The following is a 24462-nucleotide window of genomic DNA, read 5'->3' on the forward strand; positions in this document are numbered from 1 at the left end:
GGAAAGAGAAGCTCGGAGAGATTTAAGAAACATGCTTTAGACCAGGGCTTCTCAAATATTAATGTGCAAATGAATCACTGGGGATCTTGTCAAAACGCAGATTCTGAGTCAGCAGATCGAGGTGGAGCCTGAGATTCTGAATTTCTACCTTTCTAACTTCCAGGTGATACTAATGCTGCTGGACAGCTATATGTCCAGACAAAGGGATGTCACGAGGCCTTGGACATGGCCGTGCAGTCTAGTGGTTAAGAGCAAACACCACCAACTTAGCCACTTCCCAACTCTGTGACCTCGGCCATCCCTTTGTGCTTCCGTTTCCTCACTAAATTATCATGAAGGTTAAATGAATTTGTCCAGGCAAAGTACTTGGTAGAGTGCCTCATCTGTAGTAAGTTCTAAATAAAATTTTATTATTACTAGTACTTTTCTTAGCCTGAATCTAACAGTTTCCTTTCAGAATCCTAACAGAGTATTATTATTTTCTACTTCATCAAATAGGAAAAGCCTACATTTATGCTGAGAATGATGACAATCCACATCTACTATAAAAAATTAGAAATTTTTGCAGGATATATTTTGAGGCAGGTTCCTCAAAGTGGAATTGTTGGGACTCATATTTTAAATTCTGATAGTTACTATCAAATTGCCTTTCACACCAACAGTATGTGAGAGTGCCTATTTCTCCTCATTTTAACCAACTGTGAATATTAACAGCATCGCTTGACAAGCAGTGGGAGGGTCCGCACCTGGCATCCAAACTAGCAAACCCCAGGCCGCCAAAGCAGAATGTGTGAACTTAACCACTGCGCCACCGGCTGGCCCCTCATATCTGTTTTGAAAGAATTTTCATATCTGTTTAAAGAATTCCATATCTGTTTTCAAAGTGAGTTTGACCTGCAGCTTCCACTTACGTGTGAGTGCCCACTCTCTATTTCTGGTTTCTGAACCAGGGTTACATTTAGTTTCCTAGAATGAGTTCTTCATCTTTTTCTACTCTCTGGAACTGCTTATATAACACAGAAATTATCTGTTTCATGAAAGCTTGGAGGAACTTGCCTTTAGAGCTATTTGGGTCTGGTTTCAAGGCATAGCTCTTTGACTCTCCTTACATTGTTTTCTAAGGTAATTGGTCTAGTTGGATTTTCCTACCTCATGCATTTCTTTTAGTTTTTTTATATTTGTGGGGATAAAATTGTGAAAAGTATTTAATGTGAAATGAATTAAAAGTATTTAAAAATCTTCTCCATATGAATGTAGTTCTGTTGTCATTTCTCACGTAGTTTTTGGCATCATCACTTTATTTCTTGATCAAGTTTGCTATAGGTTTATCTATTGGACAAAAAAAAATCCATCTTTTAGTTTTATTGATGTAAAATACTTTTGTTACTGTTACTGTTGTTTTCTATTTCATGACTTCTAATTTATCTTTAATAATAACTTCATTTTACTTTCTTAGAGTTGAGTTTATTTTGTTGTGCCTTTTCTAGCCTTTTCATTTTTTAAAACATTAGAACCTGAGCTAACATCTGTTGCCAATCTTTTTTTTCTTTTTCTTCTTCTCCCCAAAGCCCCCCCAGTACATAGTTATACATTCCAGTTGTAGGTCCTTCTGGATCTGCTATGTGGGATGCCACCCCAGCATGGCTTGATGAGCGGTGCCAGGTCCGCACCCAGGATCCGAACTGGCAAAACCTTGGGCCGCCGAAGTGGAGTGTGTGAACCCAACCACTCAGCCACAGGGCCAGCCCCTCTAGCCTTTTTTTTTTTTTTTGGTGAGGAAGATTGGCCCTAAGATCTGTGCCAACATTCCTCTATTTTGTATGTGGGATGCCACTACAGCTTGGATCGATGAGCGGTGTGTATGTCTGTGCCCAGGATCCAAACCTGCGACCCCTGGCCACTGAAGGAGAGCGTGCAAACTTAACCCCTATGCTACTAGGCTGGCCCCCTCTAGCTTTTATGTTGTCAATTTAGCTCACTTATTTTCAGTCTTTTTGTTTTCTACATGTAAGTAGAGAGATTTTCCTCTTGTAGGTTTTGTATACATCCCATTGGTTTTGATATGCATAAGCTTTCCTTGTCTTTCATTTCTGGTTTGTTCATCTCTTCCTCTTTGATTTCTTCTTTATCTAAAAAGTTAATTAAAATGGTGTTTAAAAATAACCAAGTAGAGCTGGCCCGGTGGCGCAGCGGTTAAGTTTGCATGTTCGGCTTCTCGGCGCCCTGGGGTTCGCTGGTTCGGATCCCGGGTGTGGACATGGCACTGCTTGGCAAGACATGCTGTAGTAGGCGTCTCACATATAAAGTAGAGGAAGATGGGCATGGATGTTAGCTCAGGGCCAGTCTTCCTCAGCAAAAAGAGGAGGAGTGACAGTAGTTAGCTCACGGCTAATGTTCCTCAAAAATAAAAAAATAAAAAAATAAAAATTACCAAGTAGTTAGGTTTTTGGTTAGTTGTTTGGCTAACGTTTTGTCATTAGCCTCTAGGTTTATTGCATTGTAGTCTGAGGATGTGGTTTGTATTATTCTTTTTAAAATTCTATAGCGATTTTTTCGTGGCCTTATACATGGGTAATTTGTGAATGTTCACATATGTTTGAAAAGAATGTACATTCCCTTATTTATGTACTAGGAACTCTACTAATTGCCCAATATCATTAGTTTCTTCAATCCTCACAATGTGAGGTAGGTACCACTATTAGCTCATTTTACAGATCACGAAAATAAGCTTGGAGAGTTTAGGTAACTTCCTCAAAGTTATCAAAAGCGGGTAAGCAGGGGAGCACTAATGACACCCAGCTATTCTGACTCATTCTGTCTTGCTCTCTATTTAAGACATCCCAATTGCCAGCTGCATTATTCAAATGCTCATTATTTTATGCTTACCTTTGTGATGATTTTTGAGGAACGTGTATTAAATTTTCCTGCAATGATTGTGACGGTGTCAATTTCTCCTTGTATTGTTATCAGGTATTGTTTTCTATGTTTCACAGCTGTGAGGTTGGTTACATAAAAGTTCATTTATATTACAAATTCTCAGTGGACTGTATTTTTAATCATTGTGAAGTATATTTTTTTGCCCTGTTTAATGATTTTTTTTGCTTCGGTTCTGTTTCGTTTGCTATTAACATCGTTATACTTGCTCTCTTTTGGTTAGCACTTGCCTTGTCTTTCTTTGAATGCCTTACATTATGGGTAACTTTTAAAAGTGTGTCTCTTAAAAGAAACTTATATTTGAATTAAAAAAAATCCAATCTGATAGTCTCTGTCTTTTACAGGGGCATTTAATTCATTCATAGTTAATTTGATTATTGATATATTTGGATTTATTCTTGCCATTTTATTAATTTTCTTCATGAGATCTTTCTTTTAAAATTCTCCTTATTGGTTTTGATTTCCTACATTGTTTTTATTCTTCTAAGCTGCCCTTAAAATTTTTAGTATTAAACTTTTTTATCAAAATCTTGAGCTAATTGGTACATAAACTCTCCCCCTAAAACAAGACAAGAATTTTGCAATTCCAACTTTCCTGCCTAGTTCTAACTCTTATACTGAGATCATCTGGGATTTTCATTCCAGATTGTTACAAAATAATGGAGTAACAAGTTTAACTGGCTTTTTTTTTTTTTCAGTCCTTTTGCACTAGATTTTTGGAAAATCCCTCAAGTTCCCAACCCACTATTTTATTCTTTTATATCCATTCTACTACACAGCTTATCTACTGAGGTTTTTAACTTGAATGATCGAAATTCTAAATGTACAAAACTCTAGTTTATTCTGTTTCATGGAAACAACGTCTCTTTGCATCTCTTTGAAGACACCTATCCTGCTTAGTCTAAAATCTTCTGTTTGCCTTGTTATTGCACCCTCTGCTATTAGTTCTTCTTTTGATAGCCATTGGTGCCTCTCTGTCCTGCTGTTGACGCTCCTCATTTAGTGGGTGATTCTTGGTGGTGTGCTCATCATCTGTCTGTTCTGTTGACCGAGTCTGCCTCTGGTGATTGGGGAGTGAGCCACACTCCCAGGAGGGATGTCAAGTACAGTAGAGAGGGAAGCACGTGAGTCTTGGAGTCAAACAGCCCTGGATACAAACCCAGCTCTATGACTTACCAGCTGTGTGATGTTGGGCAAGCATTGAGTCCTCGTTCCTCAACTTGGGATAACGACCTTACCTTACAGAGGTGCTGTGAGAACTAAATTTGACAGCATATGAAAAAGGCTATTAAAGCCACAAGACAGCAGTAAATGGTATTCATTTTTTTGTCAGTTATTCAGAAGAAATTTTTCTTTCTTTAGCCTTTGATTAAATGTGATCGATTTGATGGTCACAACACCACTCTCATTAAGAAGCTTCCCCAGATCATCCTTGGGGAAAACAAGCCAGCCCTCCATTTCTAAGTTTAAGCCTCTGGGTGGTCACTGATCTCTTGGGTGCATCTTTTCTTCTTAGGGATATGGATATCCTTATCACAAATTAATTGAAGTTCCCATATTATCTGACTCATTTTTGCAGAAATTAGATCATGGGCAGCCCTGCCTGGTGAATACATGGAGGGGGGACAAAATTTTATAATTTAGTAAGACATAAGTCTTGCCACCAACTTGGATATTCTAATGGATATTGGTATTAATATCATGTTGACATCAATACCCTAATGGCATCCAATGGCAAAGTTATTGATGTCTCCTTGGAAAATTATCCTTCCATCCCACCCAACTTTAATTCCTGGAAATCAGGTCAGTTCTTGAGAATCACTGCCCAAAAGCAAGGGCAGAGCAACCCAGAGAGGTAAATCTTTCAGATGATTTTGCAAGAAGAAGAAAGAATAGGAGGACATTCATTTCACGTCTCTTCTAGGTTAACACTACAGTTCTTTGAAAGACCCAGTACTATCACCTGGAATAAAGTTCCAGGCCTTCACTCTCTGTAAGCCATCATTTATACGTTTTTCCTTTCTTGCATATTAACAAGAGCCTCCCCCTGCAGCATTAGAAAGCTGCTCACAGACAGGTTTTCAGTGTCAGCAAGTGAAGCTTGAGTCCTGAGACAAACCTCCCATGAAACTTCACACACTGTGAGTAAAACTTAACTTTGGAGCAGGACCACCACCCAAGTTGCAAAGGCCTTCCCTTCATGAGCCATAAAGCTTGTGACATGTGCCAACTTGGCCCTCTCTTAGACTGGGCTCTGCATAAGGCTCCTCTCTGCAGAAGGACTACAACAAGGTGTAGCCCTTACATTTTCTAGGCCAGTTCCCATCAAGCTGTGTGAGAGAAGCCATATCCTTAGTTGAAAAAGGAACCTTCTCTAAGGAGTAAGTGGCTATGGCTTGCCTCACATGGGCTGTCTGGCTCATAGAAGCCAGACCCTGTGGCAGCATGAAGGTCATCTGCTGGCAACGTCCCAGACATAGGGTTAAACAGCCACTGGTAGCAGGGGGCCTGGCCTTCCCCATTCCTAAGTGAGGAGAAATGAAGGTGCAGGCCCACGAGCACACACAGATGATGTACTCCACCAGGAGTGACTAACTTGCCAACTGTCACAGGAAATGACTGTGGTCTAGTGCCACCTGCCACGGTGCCAGGTATTTATCTCTGTATACTCTGGAGAAAGTGTAGAGAACTGTTACCTCTGCCTATCTGTATAAGAGGCAGGCAGAGAGAGTGGAGAACCAGATACTGCCTCCAACGCACACTTACACACAGTGACCATTCCTTCTGTCTGGAAAGTTGTCCTTTTCACCGGTTCTTCTGGTGAACTCCTACACATCCTCCAAGTCCTGATTTGAAGAGCCTGCTTCCTGAAGCATTTCCTGCCCCCTCCCCAGGGTGGGCTTTGTACCTTTGTATCATCCCCGAGTCTGGGTATACCTCCATTATTACTTTTCTTACATGGTATTGCAATTACATTTTATATATCTGTCTTCTGCCAAGACCGAATTTCTGGGAGTGCTGTGTGACTTATTCCTCTTCTCAGAGCCTGGCACATAATAGCTGCTTGCTCTGCCAGTGTTTGCAGAATAAATCAAGAATGATTTATTATTTGTAATGATTTTATTGTAGATGGACTAGAGAAGTCTGCCATTCTTCCTCCCTCTCTCACTCTCTCTATTATTTTCATGGTTGTTCCAACTTGGCTTCCTGATGGATACTATGTTCACAGTGGTTTGCCCACATTTTTCCTGTGTTGTGGGAAGTCAACGGGTCGGGTAGGAGGCAATGGAAATTGACAGTCTTTCCTCAGACCACCACCATGGCTCTGTTTCTAAATAAAACACAAGCAGAGCAGAGCGGGGCTCAAGACATTTGCTACAAGGAAAGAAGATCATGAATCACAGCTGGAAGTGTAAAGTGGTCACACTTCATTTAGGCTCTCTGTAAAAATCTCTACCATGTAAGCAAAGGCACTCTCCACTCACAGGCAGCTGGATCTCAAGAAACCATTGGAAGAAGAAAAAACACTCTATGGTGAAACCTGGAGGCAGGTCCATCCCGCACAGGGATGCCAGCTGCAGCCCCAGAGACACCTGAATGAATTCTGAACCAACAGTTGGAAAACTGTGCCATAGCTCAGGGCCATAGGTGGGGTGATGGCCCAGGGACCACGGGGCCAGCAAGCCCACCCGCAGCATTCTATACAGCGGATGACCACAGGCACTATGGATAACAAGGGCACCATTACAGGGAGAGAAACAATCTGTGGGTCCCATGGGGTGTGGCGAAGTGTGACAGATGGGCCTTCCCTCAATGCCTGTTATTTGCCTCTGGGCTTCAGTTGGCTTAACAGGTAGTTGGCGCCTGGCTGCTCAGTAGCCTGTCCAAGACTGGGGAATGGTGGTGGCTGAGAGTGGGAGAGGGGAGGGAATGTCATCAGGCCTCAGGGTCACCTCCTGGTGCCACACAAGGAATGAGTGCTGATTTTCCCTAATAGGAGTGAGTTCCACTTGCACCAAGCCATCCAAATCCCCAGAAGGAAAGCCCTGATGTATTCAAAGTCCCCAAAGGGCAAAGTGGAGGATGTCATGGCATTATGAGCCACACCTGACCCAGTGAGAATTCTCAGGCCCTGCTGAGCAAGGGAGGGGCTGAAACTGGCATCTTTGCTGAGCTGTGGGAGGCCCTTGCTCTCAGCCCTGTGGGCTTTATAGTAGAGGGTGTGCTCCCTATGAAACAAGGGCCTCTGAAACAAAGACCTGGGGACTCTTGCCCCATCACCGCATTGTGTCATGCAACAGCTTTTATGTTTCTAGTCTCATCATCACTCTGGTCTCCAGTGATGACTGCTCATAGGAACACAACACTTCACTACTAGCTTAAAGAGATTTGCCAGCAAATTTGATTTTTCATACCATGAAAATGCTGTAGGCCTCTGACCACAAGCTGGCACATCCAACTGAAGGCTTGGCCATCCTTGAGAATTCGGTTACAAACTTTGTGAAAATTTAAATACAGTTTTGAATATCCAAAGGGTTTGCTTCTGAGAACTCAAAGAACGGAATGCAGCCAGCTCACACCACTTGGGTTTTTGAGGGTCCACTCAGCAAAACCAACAGTCAAGCAGTTCCGCAAATCTTCAGGAAAACCACTTTTAATGCCTTCCAAGCAAGCCAGCTATTTATAAATGCATTCCAAAGTCCTTTCCAGTGGCTTTTCCTTGGTTCAATGATTAGTAAAGAGAAAAAGGGGCGTTCTGAGATACCTTCAGAATCTGAGTGACTTAAATTTCCTGTGTTAGTCAGTAAATAATTTTGTCCACATGGAAAAAATTCTCTCTGCAACACTATAGATGTTTGTGTGAACAACTCTTAGAGCATGCTCCATGAGGAGAACAGTCCTAGACAGTGGGGAAAAGGTGGAGTAGTTAGTATGATTAATAATATTTAAGTGGATAGACAGGACCACGTGTGATTCAGTAACCTCATGCTGAGTTCAAACCATAGTATGCTGTTGGTACAGAACACTGGGGGCTTTTCTTTTGCTGTTTCAGCAGAGCTCACACACATGGGCACTTTATGGAACACGAATGGAATATCATGAAGGATGGAAATGATTGAGCAGGCAACTCAGGAGGGCTGACCCATTCTACGTTCAACATTTCACATGGTCCAGGTTTTCAGCCCACATGACCCAAGAGGACAGCAATGCCAGAAACCATTATCGCCATCACATAATGCTTTCTGGGCTTCCTATGGGCAGCATCCTCTTCAATTGTGGGCTCAGATATGTCACATGCTGTGGGCCTTTCTGCCCCAGTTTTCAAGCTATCAACGGAGAGATGTCCGTATGTCTGGTTAGCTGTTCCTCATGTGCCCATATAAGGAGCAATGATTCCATGACACTCTCAACATGGACTGCATGTGCTCTCCTTGTGTGCTGACTCTCCTGAGCTTCACGCACTCATCCTTCCCAGGAGGAATGGCCCTCACACCCAGCCGCTCTAGACTCAAGGCACTCTGAGGCAATTTTTATCAGTATAAAACTTTTCCTAAATTCACGTAGAAAGAGAAAACAACTCTGTTTTATGCTATGGATTTTTTTTCTTTCAGTCCAAATATATTTACTGAACGTATATTATATGCCAAACATTGCCTAGGCTGTAGAGATAGAGAACAGCAGTGAGCAAACAGATAGAAATCCCTGTCCTTATATTGTAGCGGGACAGGAGGAGACAGATAAATGGGTCCAATAACAAGAAAATATGTCAGTTGGATGAGGGTGATGGTGAAATATGAGCAGGAAAAGGGGATGAGGAGTGCTGGGACAGAGGCTGGTCAGGGAAGGTCTCACCGAGAAGGTGATAATTGAGCAAGCACCTGAAGGAGGTGAGGGAGGAGGTCATGTGGTTATCTGGGGGAAGGGAGTCCTGGGTAGAAGCAAGATCGAGTGCAAATTTCTGGAGGTGGGAGAGTGTCTGCTGTGCTCTAGGACAAGCAAGGAGGGAGTGTGGCTGGAGTAGAAAGAGTGGAGAAGAGGAGGTCAGAGAGTGACAGGAGACAGACTATGAGGCCAGCTGAGGTGCTAGAAGAATATGGGGGGTGGATAAGCCACTGGAGGATTTTGAGCAGAGGAGTGACATGACCTGACTTGCATTTCGGAAGGTTTGCTCTGCTGCTGGATCAAGAACAGACTGCAGAGGGGCCAGGGTAGAAGCAGGGACACCAGTGAGGGGGCTACTGCAATAGCCTGGATGACAGATAATGCTGCCTTGGACCAGGGTGCTGGCAGTGGAGGGGTAAAAACTGGCAACATTCTGATTTGTTGTGAAGGTGGAGACATTAGGTTTTCTGATGGATTGGATGCGAAGTACGGGAAAAAGAGAGGAGTCAAGGACGACCCAAGGTTTTTGATTTGAGCAACTGTAAGGACTCAGAAGCCATTTGCTGAGATGGGGAAGGGCATGAGAAAACAGGTTTGGAAAGGTACCACTGAGAGTTCAGTTTTTGGTAAGACTGAGATTCCTGTTAGGCATCCCAGGTAGAGATAGCCTGAAGGTAGTTGACTATCAAAGCCTGGAATTCATGGGAGACTTCTGGGCTGGAGAGAAATACCTGGTGTCATCAGCACAGACTGAATATAAAGCCTTGAGTGTGGGTAAGATCTCTGAGATTGAGCACTAAAAAAAGGAGACCCTAGGCTCTGTAGAAGTTGGGGAGATGAGGAGAAAAGCCGGAGGGAAAAGAGAAACCGAGTGAATGTGATGTCCTAGAAGCCAAGGAGAACGTCTCAAGGAGGGGGGTGGGCATGATCATAGGCTAGTTATCAAGCTTCTCTTGAGACAAAATCATCTACAATTGACTTAGAATCAAGTAGAGTTGCATGTTCTGCATATAAACTTGAGTTTCAACCTACACTTGTATCGCATGAATTAATCCTTCATCCCTCAGGGCATTAGTGGCCCTTTGAGAATCTTTATGATGCTGCGGATCTTCCCCGCAGAAAAGTGCATTCAGATGCACACAAAACGGCAGACAGTTGCTGGGGGTTCCCGAAACCAGTCTGTCTATCCCAGAAGTCAGGTTCATAACCAAACCTTGCCCACCTCCAAAGAGCTCTTCTTATGGCATTTACCAAACTGTCTCAATGTAGAAATTCAGTTGTTGCAGGTCTCCTGCTTCTCCAGATATGTTTCCAAAGGTTAGAATGATCTAAACTTTCTAAACAAGAACTCACCACCATCTCCTGGACGTGAAACATCTCTGCACCTCCAGATGACAGTCGATTGGGGAAAGAGATGCTAACAGATGACCCAGGAAGGGTGCTTGGCCCAGTGTTATAGACCTGTGGGTGTGAGAGACACACAGCAAGTTTTAATAAAATACAGATCTTCATTTCATGTCATGCAATATATACTCTAAAATTCTTTGAAGTGATACACAGAGACTCTAGGACTTGGGGTCTAGAAGGTTATGACTTGAAGTAAAGTGAAATATCAAATGATAAAAGATTTTAATGAAAAAGAATCCTTCTAATATGCATTTTAAAAATCCCAAACTTTCAAATTACCTTATTCTCTTTTAGCATTTTTTTGTCTCCTTCCTGCTAAAAATTATGTTTCTTTTTACATATCTAGAAATTTACTCATAGACTACTATACTTGGTGGGAATTCAGACAATCGAGTCTAGTGGTTCTCAAACTTTAGCATATAGCAGAATACCCAGACATGCTTGCTAAAACACAGACTGGGGGAGGGTCATGCCCAGAGTGTCTGAAGTAGGAGGTCTGGTGGTAGGGAGGTGGGGCTGAAGGACTGGCATTTCTAAGTTCCCAGGAGATGCTGATGTTGCTGGCCCAGGAATCAGACTTCGAGAACCACTGATCTGCACCAACTCCTTTCCTTGTGCAGTTTGAGATAACTGAGATCCTCAAAGACAAAATGAGTTGTCCCTAAACCAAATGATCTAACTTACAGAAAGGGCTGTTTTTACTACACTATCCAGGTGTTTTGGTTTCTCCATAACTTGCAGCTAATCACTAGCTAATATTGCTCCGTGACATCTGTGCACCTCTTTCTGTCCCAGCCTTGATCCTGTAAAACTTCACCATCTCATTTCCCCACTGTCCTCCCTATTTTCTGTCTCTAGCAGCCCATCATCTCCTGAGAAATAAGAGAAAAGATGGTCGCTACAAAGAGACCGATAAGAGAAAGGAGATAGAGCAAGGGCTGAACATGAAACTCAAGGAAGAAATGGAAAGTGAAGGAGAATAAAAAAGATGAGTAGATATGTAAAAACAGAAAGCAGATTAGTGTTTTCCTAGGGCTGGTGGTAGAAAGAATGGGGAGTGTGACAGGCAGAAGAATGGCCTCCCATAGTTGTCCACATCCTAATCCTAATCCACGGAACGTGTGAATAGATTAGGTTACACAGCAATGGGGAATTAAGATTGCTAATCAGCTGACCTTCAAATAAAGAGAGCATCTTAGATTAACCGGGTGCATGCAATGTAATCACAAGAGTCTTTATACGGGGAAGAGGGAGGCATACCCGGAGAAAGACTCAACCAGCCATTGAAGATGAAGAGGGCCATGAGCCAAAGAAGGCAGCTGCCTCTAGAAGCTGGACAAGGTAAGAAAACAGGTTCTTCCCCAGAGCCTCCAAGAAGGAAGGCAGCCCTGCTGACACCTTGATTTTCACCCAGTGAGACGCATTTTGGACTTCTGTCCTCCAGAAGTGTAAGACAGTAAATTTATGTTGTTTTAAGCCACTAAGTTTGTGGTGACTTGTTATAGCAGCAATAAGAAACTACTTCAGAGAGTGATTACTAATGAGTATGGAGTTTCTTTTTGGGGAGATGAAAATGTTCTAAAATTAATTATGGTGATGGTTGCACAATTCTGAATCATCCTAAAAATCATTAAATTGTACACTTTAAATGGATGAACTTCAAGGTATGTAAATGATATCTCGATTAAGATGTTATTTACAAAAAAAAAGATGGGTAGGAGCAAGAGAGAGGAAGAACTGAAATGCTGCTCAGTGGCCTGGGGACTAGAGAGAGAATTCAGGGATTCAAGGCATCTCTGAAGTTGAGGTCAGAAGGGCAGAGCCAGGAGATAGGCTGGAAATCTAACCAGGTCTTCACACATGACAGAACGTATAAAGATCTAACTCCAGCCAGCTCTTCCCTAGAAAACAGTGTTTTCGCTTTTTGCAATAGTTGGTTCTGCTTCAAAGAACAGACCAAAAAATGATAGAGTGGATGAGCAGTTGTTGCCAACTCTTGATTCGAAAAGAACAAAATTCACCAAAAACAACAACCCAAAGACACAAGAAAAGGAAAGCATATCCAACCACAATTGAAACAACTAATTTGAAGTGAAATGTGAGAGCAGAGAATTGAAAAGCAACCTATTGACATGTCTGGGAAATCCCAGTTAAAGCATGAGTCTGGGGAGGAAAGAAGAAAATGATTTTGATTTGCATTATTTCACTCATCAGAGGCAGACAGATGGGTAAACTTGTATTACCATATTTATTTATTTTTAACAAATGTCTTAATGTTTGATTCTTTGCAAGTGTTCTTGTGCAACATCTGCATTATTTTTCATCATTATTTTTCAGGTGAGGGAGATGATTAACTCGATGCCAAAAAAAAGCACCTATCAATGGTTAACAAATTATGATGTCTCTCTTAAGGGAGCTCTGATGAAATATAAAAACCAGGCCCAAGACTAGTATTTCTGCCTTTCCTCCACCGGCATTTGCAGTGAAGTCTTTAAACAATTATGTTACTTGTTGAATAATAGCTTTTAAAAGACACAGAAAAATCTCTTTATATGGAAAGTCTTGCGCTCTTCTTCAACAAAGGCGCTGCCAGAAAAAGGAAACATCGAAGAGTTTTATCCATATTCATGACCCCATCATCTCCACCTCTTGGTCATTATCACCATCAACCTGGTCAGTGGCCTTTCCTGCAGGATAGTCATAGCAATGACAATTATACCAGAAAATGAGTTGTCAGAGAATTCTCAAGGAATCTGTCAGCTTTGCTAACACAAGAGGATCTCCTTCTAATCAACGACACACACTATCCATCTTTCAGACCCAGCCAACTCTCTTAATCCTGAGTGGAATGCTATGTACTTCCTCAGGCAACTGATAATCAAGAGGTTTATCTAAGGGGCATGCCAGTCACTCATTCCCAAGGTGATTCTCTAGCCTGTATCCTATGTCAGGTCAGATGTGAGGAAAGCTCTTTGTCTGAATACCAAACTTTAAGGTCCCTGTAAAAACGCTTTCAGAGAAACATGACTTAACCACATGCCCTCAGATTTTTCTTTTTTTTTTTCTGAAGGTGAAAAGAACATTTTGTATAACTGCTATTCCTTCTTGCCTCCTCCTTTCAACACCTATACTCACTTCATTACATGGTTTGTGTCACTTGAACCTTTCCAAATAATTTTTTTTTGACTGTATCTTTTATTGTAAGACATCTCAAAAACTACAAGAGTAGGTAAGTAATTAAAATGAAAGTGATTTAAGTAAGATGAAATAACTCCATCTGGTCTTTATCTGTTTTCTGTCCCAATTACAAAAAGCGATGGAGAAAAATAAACTAATTCTGAGAAGCAATTCAGAAACACAGAGGTCGGATTCACAGCAATCACCTTAAGGTCTCAAAAGCAAGTCTAACCACATCTTTCCCTTTTCCCCTGTAAATCAAGCATGGGATGTGACAGCTGGGGCTTAGCTGGTTGGGAGGCGCATCCTCTCTGAGCTGGGGACATGTGTTACCCATCATGGTTTTGGAGTCTCTCGCCTGGCAGAACGCTTTGGAGAGAGGAAGACCATTGTTCGGGAGAGCCCACAAATGTTTTACTGTCTTGTTCCATAGACCCTCACCCTGCCATTATTTGTCATCCCCTCGGTCCACCTAGGAGTGGCCACAGGGAAAGAAAATAATAATTATTTGGCCACAGCAGTGAATGCCATACCAGGAAACCATCTTCTCCCTGGGGAAGGAGGGAGTGGAGGCAGGGGACAGCTCTGGGAGCTAGAACTGGAGAGATGTGAGATGTAGATTATGGTGTACCGCAGGTGAGGTAGACCCATCTTCTTCTTTGCTTTATCCACAGGTCCTGGCAGGGTGCTGAGCCACACAAGGATGTCTAGTTAATGCCTAACCCATGCTGGCCCCAGCCCTGCCTCTCCCTGCTCTGGGCCCCGCAGTTTGTCCTCTCTGGCATGGGCCTACATTTCCCTGTGTTTGTCAGTTGAGGAGAATGGACTGGATGATACTGAGGTCCCTCTAGCTTTACATTCAAAGATTCTCATGTCGAAGAACGCTGGCCTGAGAATCTGTACTTTGGAGCAGGGGTCAGCAAACTATGGCCTGACGGCCAAATCTGGCCTGCCACCTATTTTTGTCCAGTCTGCAAGCTAAGAATGGATTTACATTTTTAAACGGTTAGAAAAAAATCAAAAGAGTAACATTTCATGACACATAAAAATGACATGAAATTCAAATTTCGGTGCCCATAACACTTTTGTTTATGTATCGCCTCTGGCTGCTTTTGCTCTATAGCAGCACAGTTGAATAGTAGCTACAGAGACTGTACGGCCTGCAAAGCCTAAAATACTTACCCTCTGGCCCTTTTCAGAAAAAGTCTGCCCATCCCTGGTTAGGGAAGGAAAGGTGTCCTTCACGATGTGCACAGTCCACAGTGAGTGGACCTGCGGGAAACGACGCTTCTGTGCCCGGGGAGAGCCGGCCACTGCTCTGTGAGGGGGCAGCACGTTTCCTCCCATGAGGAGTTTACAGTGCCCACACTGCTTTGCTCCCATGAAACTGCACTTCTGACAGGCTGTCCCTCTGTGGGAGGAGTGGGCTCCTGGCTGAGTCAGCGTGGGGAACCCCGGGAGGAAGGGGACAGGGCAAATCCCCAGGACTGCCCTGTCCATAATGTGAAGAATGATGAACAACTGAAAAGAGTGTTTGGGGCCATGTGGGCTGGGATGTCGGTCTGGGCCTCAGCACCCAGAGGGCTTCTCAGGGAAAGCTGGTGGTCATCACACAGCTCTCCTTCCAGGTGTTGAAAAGCAGAGGGGTCTACACAGCAGAGTACCAGTCAGGGAGGGGATTAATTCTGTGTGTGGTTAAAGAAAACACATACACCCACACACACACTACACTCGAGCCAGTCAGGCTGGGAGGAGTTTTTCCTGGAAGAAGCCTGGCCCTTTAGCTGCCTTTCAATAGAAAACACCTCCTGTGGGCGCCTCTGTTGGCCCTCGTGACAGAGACAGTCTCCAGGGGTGAGTACCTGAAGAGTGACGTTGAGGGGCTGGAAATGACATTCCAGGTCGTCCAGCTCAATGAAATTGGATGCGTCCACAGACTCGCCATACACAAAGGAGGTTGGAGACATGATTCTGAAAGAGGAAAGCATGAAATTGGTTATCCTAACCCATGGTCAGCACCCCATGGCCACTGCTGTCCTGAGAACCCAAATACTGTCTCTATTCAATCCAGAACCTGGCTCCCTCCAGCATCTTCCACCAAGTGCTTCCTTTCTGGAATTGTTACTTCTTTCTCCTGTAAATGGATGTGGCCAGACCTACACTTTCTGAACAGACATTTCCAGTACTGTCTTCTCCTCTTAGGTCAAATCAATAAGCTCCTTATACAAATATGTTCTGGGATTACATTTCTAAAATGAAGAGGAAGACAATGGTAGCTTTGATTTTAGTTTTTTTTTGTTTTTTTTTTAAAGATTTTATTTTTTCCTTTTTCTCCCCAAAGCCCCCCGGTACATAGTTGTGTATTCTTCGTTGTGGGTTCTTCTAGTTGTGGCATGTGGGACGCTGCCTCAGCGTGGTCTGATGAGCAGTGCCATGTCCGCGCCCAGGATTCGAACTAACGAAACACTGGGCCGCCTGCAGCGGAGCACGCGAACTTAACTGCTCGGCCACGGGGCCAGCCCCTGATTTTAGTTTTTAAAAACTGGATTATAAAATTACACGTGTTCTATTTTGTCATTTGAAAAACATTTTGTGGATTGAGGAAGATTATGGCAAACTTTTAAGAAATAAACATACATGAATTATATGTTTGGCATCCTAAACCCCACTCTGTGACAAATGCATTAAAAAAAATTAAATTCGTCAGACTACCAAAATTACTAGAAATGAGGTATTAAAAGTTAAGTCCAGGGGCTGGCCTGGTGGCATAGTGGTTAAGTTTGTGTGCTCTGCTTCAGTGGCCCAGGGTTTGCTGGTTTTGACCCTGAGCAGACCTACACACCACTCATCAAGCCATGCTATGGCAGCGTCCCCCATACAAAGTAGAGGAAGATTGGCACAGATGTTGGCTCAGTAACAATCTTCCTCAAGCAAAAAGAGGAAGATTGGCAACAGATGTTAGCTCAGGGCCAATCTTCCTCACCAAAAAAAAAAGAAGAAAGAAAAATGTTGAGTCTGTTTGATGATAGCATTTTTCTTCAGATTTCAAACAGTGGCTAGGTAAGATGTGATTAAGAATTCAAGCTCAGTTTGTAATGATGTTTTCAATGTTGCCCGTATGAACAAACCCCAAGAAGAGACAAAGCCCAGACTCACTTAAATTCCCAGACAAATAATGGATTCTGGATGAGATTCTAGAAGCTGCTCACTTGCCTAAACACAATAATGTAAGGTTTTTGGTACCAAGTCTAAATGGACAGCAATTCACCTATTTTCAAATTAAGTGTATTATTTAGAAATGTAGTGAGTTCCCAGTATTATCAAATGGCAAGAACTGTTCGTCTAAACTTGTCCGGTTTTATGTTCCTGGAAAGATCAGAGGTTGACTCGTTTGTTTAACCGACAGCTTCGTCAGGGCTGTTAACACCTCACAATGAGGCCTCCTAGGGTCTGACAACAGGATCAAGCGAGCGAGTGTGTTCTCTTTCGTTCCCAAAGACAGGGCTTGGTTCAGGGCATATTCTCACTGTGCCTCTGATGAGACAAGTAAATAAACTTTATGGTTAAAAATAGAGCCACGAACAGACACAAATCTATGCTAATTTGTAAATATATTCCACCAATGCCTCGTGTCTCAAGTACGAGATGAAAAACGCCAAGCGCGCAGGAATGCCGAGACTCCTTCCCTGCACCCAGCAGAGCGTGAGCCACCGCAGGGGCAGCTCCTTCTGCAACGTGTTAACATTTCTACTTCTAGCCAAGGCTGGGACCCAGAAGTTTTCACTTGAAAACTGAAAAATGAGAAACTTTGAACCTCCAGAAAGTTCAACTTGCATTTGGGGCAAGGGTTCAATGGGTTCTCATTTGATCTAAACTAATTGTGCAAATCCTTTTTCCACTGTCAAAGAGGTATGTGCTCTGTTCTCTGAAGCCGGAAACAGGAACTGAGTTCTCATTTTTCCAGGCCTGGGCTTTGGCTGAAAACCGACCTGGGTCGTTTTGGGTCCCCGCAGCCCACAGCCCTGCTTTCCAACAACACCAGCAGCATGGAGTGGCTGTGGACTTCACCCGGCAGATGCTGTGCCCATAGTGGTCATCCTGCCCACTGCAGACCACCGCAGACATTAGGCACAGCTGCCGCTGGCTCTACAGAAAGGTTAACAAAACAGCAAAGCCTGCGCTGACTGCAAGGCTAAGCAGAGAGGCTGGTCTTCCTGCCAGCCAGCCAAGGCACTGGGACACATCTGGCTGTAACCTCTGGCCCAGCAGCCTTTGCTGAGATTTTAATCCCAGGAATCATGCTGCCTGCTACCATATGGCACTCTGGAGGGGTGGGTGCTCAGAATATATGCATACAAAGGTGTACAGAATGTTCAAAAAAATTATGAGGCTTAAACTTGTCATCAAACTTCTCGTGTTATCTAGCAGGTGGGTAGGTGGCTGGGAAAGAGGAGAAAACAAAAAGGGAGGGGAGGTGAGTCACTGAGGCTAAAGCTCCATCCTGCATTTCAAAGTTAGGAAGAAGGGGAAAGTGCTGGGCCACTGACTCCTGGCTACACACACATACACAAGAAAAGGGTGCCACTCGAGGGCACCCTGTGTTTTGGCAACCCGGGGCTGGGCTACTCACCCCGTGATGGACGTATCCACTTCGTGCATCAGCGGCACCGTCAGCATGAGGGTGTTGTCGTGCAAGGATTCAGGGCGTTCCACGTTGCCACTGTGTGAGGAGAGAGGAACAGACACTGGTCAGCCCTAGCTGTCTGGCAGCAGACATCTTTGCTCAATATTAGCGCTCCATCTCTACATTCTCTAACGGCTGATGCTGCTATTTATCCTCAGTTCTGGTTTCGGTCCCTGTACAGAGTCAAAGTGGCCACTCTATTGTCTTAGTTGTGTTCCCCTCACAAAAACGTGAGTGCAAGTAGTGTAATGGGGAGGTGACCCCAGGAAACACCAGTAGGGAATGGAGAAGGGAGACAGGGAAGGGAGACAATAAGGGCCTGTGATCCAGGAGGTTAGTGCTGTGGCAGCTGGGCTGGGTCTCACTGGGGAGCTCTTGGAGGCAGTGTAGAACACGCATGTCAGTCTTCCCAAATGAGGGCGAAGGAGCTGGGCCTTCATCCGCTGACCCCTGAGACATGCTGCTGCTGCTGTTGGTGGGGGGGGGGCGTTAATGCCTGGCTCCTGCCCTGTGCACAGGAGTGGGCTCTGGTCAGAGAAAGCCCTAGGCAGAGTGGCAGGTGCTGGGAGCTAGAAGCCGTCCAGTGGGTGCATGGGAAAGGTGAGTGCTGAGGTGGCTATGGGTGGGCGCTGACAGCATGTGCTGCTTCTCTAAGTGCTTGTTCTGTGAATAATGGACTAGCAAGGTTAGGGCACTGCAGCCAGGAAGGGGTTTGCTGGCCTTTAGCAGCTATTTCCTAGCTGGAGGCACCATCCATCATCCACGGACAGCCAAACCCAGGAGAAAGGCCCTGGCTAACCCATCATGATAAATCTCATGGGATCTCCTGCTATAGACTTCTGGCTATAGTATGTCCACATACGGGCATCCTCCTTGGGGTAAGAGAGCACAGAATGGGGATTCTTGTGAGGTCATTCTGGAAAGGGGAATGCAAGGGAGCTGATGCTGCTGAGTGGCTACCATGTGTCAGGCACATTTCTCTGCCTGATCTCACTGAGTCCTCAGAGTCATTCCAGAAGGGAGGAGGACGACCCACCTCTGACAGGTAAGGGGCAGCTCAGATAGGTAATTTGCCCCAAGGACCCATCACAAAGCAGGTCTGACCCCCAAACCAGGGCTTTTTCACTGTGATTCCTTCTCCTGATACCAGATTGGGGGAGGGGGGAGGCAGGGAGGCAAAGGGAGGAAGAGGAGGAGAAAAAGAAGGGAGGAGGAGGAAGAAGAGTAGGAGAGAGAAGATCTAGTTTCCCTTTAATAAGTCTTTAGATTTCAAATATGAATTGTGATTATTATTCCAGAGAAGGGGAAGCAACCGCCCTGGGAAAAGACATGGCTGTTGGGTGCGTGTTGGTGAACCCAGCACTTAGAGTCGGTTCTACCACACGGAGTCAACGTGGGATCCCAGTCAAAAGCCAAGTTCACCCTCCAGGGGTGGAATGTAAGAGTCCCCCAGACCTGCTGAGGTTTATGCACGGCTCATCCAAGCCACTGCCCACCACCCCATTCCCTGAACAGGAGCAGAGTTCCTGCCTGCTCCGTGCCCTCCTTCTGCCCCCATTGCCTTCCTCCCGGACCTGGCAAGTGCTGAATGCAACAATACTTAAATAGTGCTCACATCCCCTCTCCTTCTCTTTCCTATTGTTCTCAAACAATGGTGCTCTGTGACTCTGACCCGTGACTCCTCATCTCTCTTCCGCACACGGGGTGCATCCATCACTCTGAGGGCAGCCACAGTCTGCAGAAGCAGCAGGATCAGGTGCACACCCCGCTTACTTCCTTGCCCTTCCTTTCCCGGGGGCAATAAAAGCAGTAGAGTCACTGCTATGGGCACATCAGAGGCGATGCCCTGATGGAAGGGAGGGCAACGCCCAGGCCTGTGCCCTTCCCCCATCCAGCATCCTGCCAGATCTGAGTAATCAGTTCCTGATGGAAGCGCCACCCCTTGCCCTGCCATTTGTCCAGCCACCTGTGGCTGCTGTCAGCTGAGGCCCAACAGTCTCATCTGTCATCGGGTCAGTGCTCCAGACTGAGCTAAGTTGAAAAGTTGAGATAAGGAGGACAAACATCAAAAGGCTTCCAGTCGTTCTGCAAGCTCGTGACTTGGGATGCTTTCCCATGGTCCGCAAAGCCAGGCTGCTGAGAGGAGAGCTCTTGAGAAACTGTTTAATCTCAACTTTATGTCCTCCTAAATCCACAAGTAGGCAAGAGATCTTCAAAGGGTGGTGATGGGAAGAAAGGAATGATTGATATTTTTAACTATGGCTTTCCAGATAAGGAGCTTTAAGGATCTTTCTGTCATAGCTGGGAGTCAAGTGCTGTGGGTGCCCTCTGGGGCAGTAAGACCAGATTTTCACCAAAGTGTGGAAAGAAATGATTGCCTGAAATATTGTGCTGTGTGTTTAATAGATAATAGTTTCCTTAACATTGGTGAGTCTAGGAATTAGAAGATTCTGATATTTAATTGTTTAAGGTGCCAATACTAGGTGTTCCCTGATGCTATGTAGCAATATTGTTGTACATAAGCAGATGTTCTTGAATTTGGTAAGTTACTGGCATTTTCTTATGTGCTCAGCACTGCATCTGGTAAATACTAGGTGTTCCATAGATGTTTGCTGAGTGAAAATGTGCCCAGTACAGAGTGAGGGACTACAGATAGTGGTCCTCATCCTTGACTGCTCATTAGAATCACCAGATGAGCCTTTTTAAAAATCTCAGTGCCCAGATCTCACTCCACACCAATTGGATCAGAATCTCTGCGGCGTAGACCAGGTACCGGTAGTTTTTAAAACTCCCCAGGTGACTCCGGTGGGCACCTAAGACAGAGCACCGCTAGTCTGGACACGTGATTCTACAAATGAAGTTGTCACCATCGTGTTGCTGGCTTTCCCTTCTTTGACACCTCTGATTAGCCCTGAGTGGGGCTGGGAGGCAGGTGGAGTTTCCTCTTTTTGACAAGGAAAGTCTCTTCCATATCATATTTCCTGCCCAAATGTTCCTTCCCAGGAATATCAGCTGCCCCAGATGCTGAGGGACCAAGAGAGCACATTGTTGGATCTGCCTAACAATGGTGAGTTTTCTATGGATCCAAGAAACAGCAGGAGAATGAGGATTTTCAGGTTTGAATGGGCATGTGCCTCCCTTTTTAAATCCAAGAATCTCGTGCTCTGTGGCCAAGTTGTTGCACTGAGTCACTGCCCTCTTCAAAAACTTTCAGAGGCTCCCTACAGCCTTGGGAATGTAGTTGAGACTTTCTGAGGTTACGCGCGCCCTCCGTGGCCTAGCCCAACCTCTTCCTTCAGCCCCATCTTCCACTGCCCTTGTATGTTCCCCAACTTTTCTCAAAGATGGCTCATGAATCCTCAGTTCACCCCAATGCCCACCACCCACGTGGGTGTAACAGAACAGGCTGTCCCATGCACATTCTCACCGATGTGCCCATTTCTTCAGCTTGAAAACAGACTCCTCTGTTTAAACACCACCTCTGCAGTGAAGCCCTTCTGGATTCTAGCAATGGGAACGAAGTCTACCTTCTCTATGCTTTGCACGTGTTTCTATTAAATCACAGTTTTGTTTTACATGAACGTGAATTATGTGATCTTGAAAATAGTGTGAATTACAAATAACAAAGTCTCCATGATTTCAAAGCTTGCAAGCCCAGACAAATTTAATCTGTGTTGAAATCCTATCACCCAGTGCCACCCTGACAGTGGGAGCCATGCTGCACTGGAAGGTTGCATAGATTCTTGGGATTGCTGGGCTGTATGTTAACACTGTTTGTTATTATCTACATCTACCTTATACACCCCATAGCAATATGTAGGATATATCTAGTGTGAGTGTTCATTAAGTCCCACGAGTGCTGAACAGAACGCCAGCGAGTGCCACCTCGGGAGTGGAAGTGGGTTGGATAACACATAGTAAAGAAGACCAAACCACCACTGTGATAGGCTGTGCTCTTGTTTTTAAGAGAGAGAACATTCTGCAGACTCTTAGAGATAATGCTAAAAAATACGGAAAGCAGCATTAAAAGGAAAAATATGCTATAGTTGTATATATATTATATATAGGTTGTGGATTGAGGGGCTCTGAAAATGTATGCTTCCAGCTTCACAGTCATTCCCAAAGGGAAAATTAATCTTAATTCTGTGAGTCTTAAACAACCCTGAGACTGAGGAAGGCCTCAAATGAAAACAAAATTAAAAGGTAATGGGAGACGAAAATAAAGCTTCCTTACATCTGCTGCCCATGAGCACTGCTGCTGTCCGCTGCCGGTTACCTGTGCTGGGGCCTGGCCTGAGCTTCCCAAAGGCCCAACGACTAACAATGGAGACTGGGGCCCTGAGGGCAAGGCCATCAGTGAGAGGCAAGAGCGGACTGCGGATGATATTGAAAGATTCAGGCCTCGTGAAGAATCTTAGTCTAACCTTTGGGTAATTGGTGTTTTTGTGAAAATTCAAGAATTTCTCAGTGGGTGATGATGACAAGACGTTAAGATGCAAGTTTTGGCTGAGTCACAATAGGTGCCAAAAATCAGAGGAAAGCAATAGCCCAGGATTTACTACGTCTGGCAGCAGAAATCCAAGATACATCGTCAAGGATATAACAGTCAAGAAAGGAGGATTTCTGGAGATGGTTTTTGGAGAAAACTGTTTGTGCTGGGGGCAGCGTGTCTGCCTTTTAAGTCAAGCTTCAGGGGACCTTGATCAGAACAGTCTGATGCCCGCCCAGGAAACATAAGGGGAAGGGGCTGCTGGCTTCCCCCTCTTGGCAGAGTGACGGAGAGGTGACCACTCAGGAGTTACCTGCATTTCCAGAGAGACTGTCAGGGCAAAGACTGCTGAATGGGATCTGTATGTGAGAGCTGGTGTGGGGTCACCTTTGGTCCTGTCTTGGAGGGCACTGTCTCAGCAGCAGAAGCTGAAGGTGTCTCTGGCTGTCTAGAGGCTGAGGTTGGAGGACATGAAGAGGGAAGCGCAGGCAAGAATCCCCAGCAGTAGCGGTGGTTCTCCAAAGGGAGAGTCAGCTCTGAACACCTGCACAAGCCAGGCAAAGTCGCCACAGTACCTGTTAAGTAAGACCTGTCCCCTTTCACTTATACCTCTCCCAACGCCTGCTGTGAGCCTGGAGGGCTCAGACACTGCTCTGGGGTGGGGGAAGGGAAAGCAGGAGAGGGCCAGTGGACGCCCCATTGGAGGAAAGCAAGACCATCCCAAGAGGCAGGCCTCCCTCCTGCAGCCTTGCCTGGCGGAGGGAGGAAGCCTGAACTTTAAATCAAGTTTGGATTATCTCACGGGACAGGACACTTTAATTATGGATTTGTGAATCTGCTGTGAGACTTGAAGGGATTGTAGGACTTTGCATTACCCAGGAGTAACCTGAGAACACACAGGACTGTCTTGGATTTCCTCCAAGGACAGGGAAAGAACCACCCCCAGCAAGTGGGCTGCAATAGAGTAGGGGACAAAATGGTTGCTTTATGATTGCCAGGGAATGTACCACGCTTGCTGGATGAATCGTTACACTGCCGTGTCCCTCTGATATTACATATTCATTTGTTCATTATCTGTCCCCCTGCCACCAGCACACTAGTCCCCTAAGAGTAGGGACTTTGCCAGCTTTAGTCACTGCTGTATCTCCCAGGGTCTCCCACAGTGCCTGGCTTGTACTAAGTGCTCAAACAAATGTTTGTGGAATGAATGAGCAACACCTGCCTGCCCTGTGCTGGTTCTGTTCTCCCCTGTGGGAAGCTGTGTGTCTGCCTCCACTTCTACAGTGAAGCCTTGTGGAGATGGTCTGAGATGGAAGATTCTCTCTTGTCCCTGCCCTGTCTCAGCTTCAGCTTGATGCTCCCCACTTGGCAGCCACTTGAGGAATGAGCATGGAATTGAGCAGAGTGGTCCAAAGCATGACTCTTCGCTCTATCTGGGGGTCAGATGCACAGCCGAGCCAGCGCCCCTGTTATCCTGCACAGCCCGTCACCCCTGAGCTGGCCCCAATGGGGCTCATCTGAGGAGTCCAGGAAATGACCTTCTCTGTAATTCAGAACGTGGGCCGAGCACCATTTCAAAGGTGACTATGTGGGTAGGGGGGCTTTAGTTTCATAAAGCTTAGCCTGTTTGCCTCACCCTGTGCCCCAGATGCTCTCGACCATGTGCTAACCTTGTGACTCCATGGCGCGCCTTTCTCTGGCTGACTTTCAGCCCCTAGTTTCACTGCCTGCTCACCCAGTGTTTGGCCTTCCATTTTCCTGGCATCTGCAGTTCCTAGTTTTTTTTCTCCTTTTTTCTCCCAAAATCCCCCAAGTACATAGGTGTACACTTTTTTTAGTTGTAGGTCCTTCTACTTGTGGCATGTGGGACGCCATCTCAACACGGCCT

General features: G+C 45.0%; 1 protein-coding gene across 2 annotated transcripts in view; it reads right to left on the bottom strand.

The window, feature by feature from the left end:
* Positions 1–24462, bottom strand: part of ITGA9 (integrin subunit alpha 9) — a 332491-nt gene that overhangs the window by 48803 nt on the left and 259226 nt on the right. For both annotated transcript variants that reach the window (XM_044754042.2, XM_070493860.1), the window contains exons 21-23: positions 18032–18121; positions 15264–15372; positions 10171–10278 (exon numbers count right to left, since the gene is read on the bottom strand). In XM_044754042.2, the coding sequence (XP_044609977.1) occupies positions 10171–10278; positions 15264–15372; positions 18032–18121 (307 nt within the window). The remainder of the gene's footprint in view (positions 1–10170; positions 10279–15263; positions 15373–18031; positions 18122–24462) is intronic.

Source organism: Equus asinus, chromosome 21 (assembly GCF_041296235.1).
Source record: "Equus asinus isolate D_3611 breed Donkey chromosome 21, EquAss-T2T_v2, whole genome shotgun sequence".
NCBI lineage: Eukaryota > Metazoa > Chordata > Mammalia > Perissodactyla > Equidae > Equus > Equus asinus.